Below are 615 nucleotides of genomic sequence, written 5' to 3' on the forward strand. Positions count from 1 at the left end.
GCTGCCCGACAGAGCCAGCAGGGCCGGCAGCTTCAGGCGGAAGGAGCGGCTGCGGCCTGCGGGGGGAGTGGGGGGGTCACTGTGCCGTGGGGGGGTCACTGTGCCGTGGGGGAGTGGACCTCCCTGCACGGCAGAGCAATGGGGAGCGGGGACCCCCAGCCTCCCCAGGTCGCTGTGCCGTGAGGAACCGTGATCCCTGAGGGTCAGTGTGCCGGGGGGAGCGGAGAACCCCCCCCTCGCAGTGCCGTGGGGGGCAGCGAGCCCTAAAGATCAGAGCTCCGTGGGGGCTGTGACCCCCCCAGTCATCGCGCCATGGGGAACGGTGACCCCTAAAGGTCGCAGCACAGATAGGGCAGGGACTCCCCCCAGGACACTGTGCCATGAAAGGCAGTGAGCCCTAAATGCCGCAGCACGATGGGGGGCAGGGAGCCCCTCCCAGATCGCAGTGCCATCAGTGACCCCTAAAGATCAGAGCTTCATGGGGGCCGTGACCCCCCCAGTCATTTTTCCATAGGGAGCGGTGACAAATAAAGGTCAAAGCATCGGGGTCACTGCCCATCCCAGCGGAGGGCAGTGACCCCTAAATGGCACAGCACAGATAGGGGCAGGGACCCC

The 615-nt window shown here is 66.5% G+C and overlaps 1 protein-coding gene across 1 annotated transcript in view; it reads right to left on the bottom strand.

The window, feature by feature from the left end:
- KCNH2 (potassium voltage-gated channel subfamily H member 2) overlaps window positions 1-615 on the bottom strand; it is a 27,468-nt gene that overhangs the window by 22,580 nt on the left and 4,273 nt on the right. Inside the window, exon 4 of the mRNA XM_010724540.2 lies at window positions 2-56. Within this exon, the coding sequence (XP_010722842.2) occupies window positions 2-56 (55 nt within the window). The remainder of the gene's footprint in view (window position 1; window positions 57-615) is intronic.

Source organism: Meleagris gallopavo, chromosome 29 (assembly GCF_000146605.3).
Source record: "Meleagris gallopavo isolate NT-WF06-2002-E0010 breed Aviagen turkey brand Nicholas breeding stock chromosome 29, Turkey_5.1, whole genome shotgun sequence".
NCBI classification, from domain to species: Eukaryota; Metazoa; Chordata; class Aves; order Galliformes; family Phasianidae; genus Meleagris; species Meleagris gallopavo.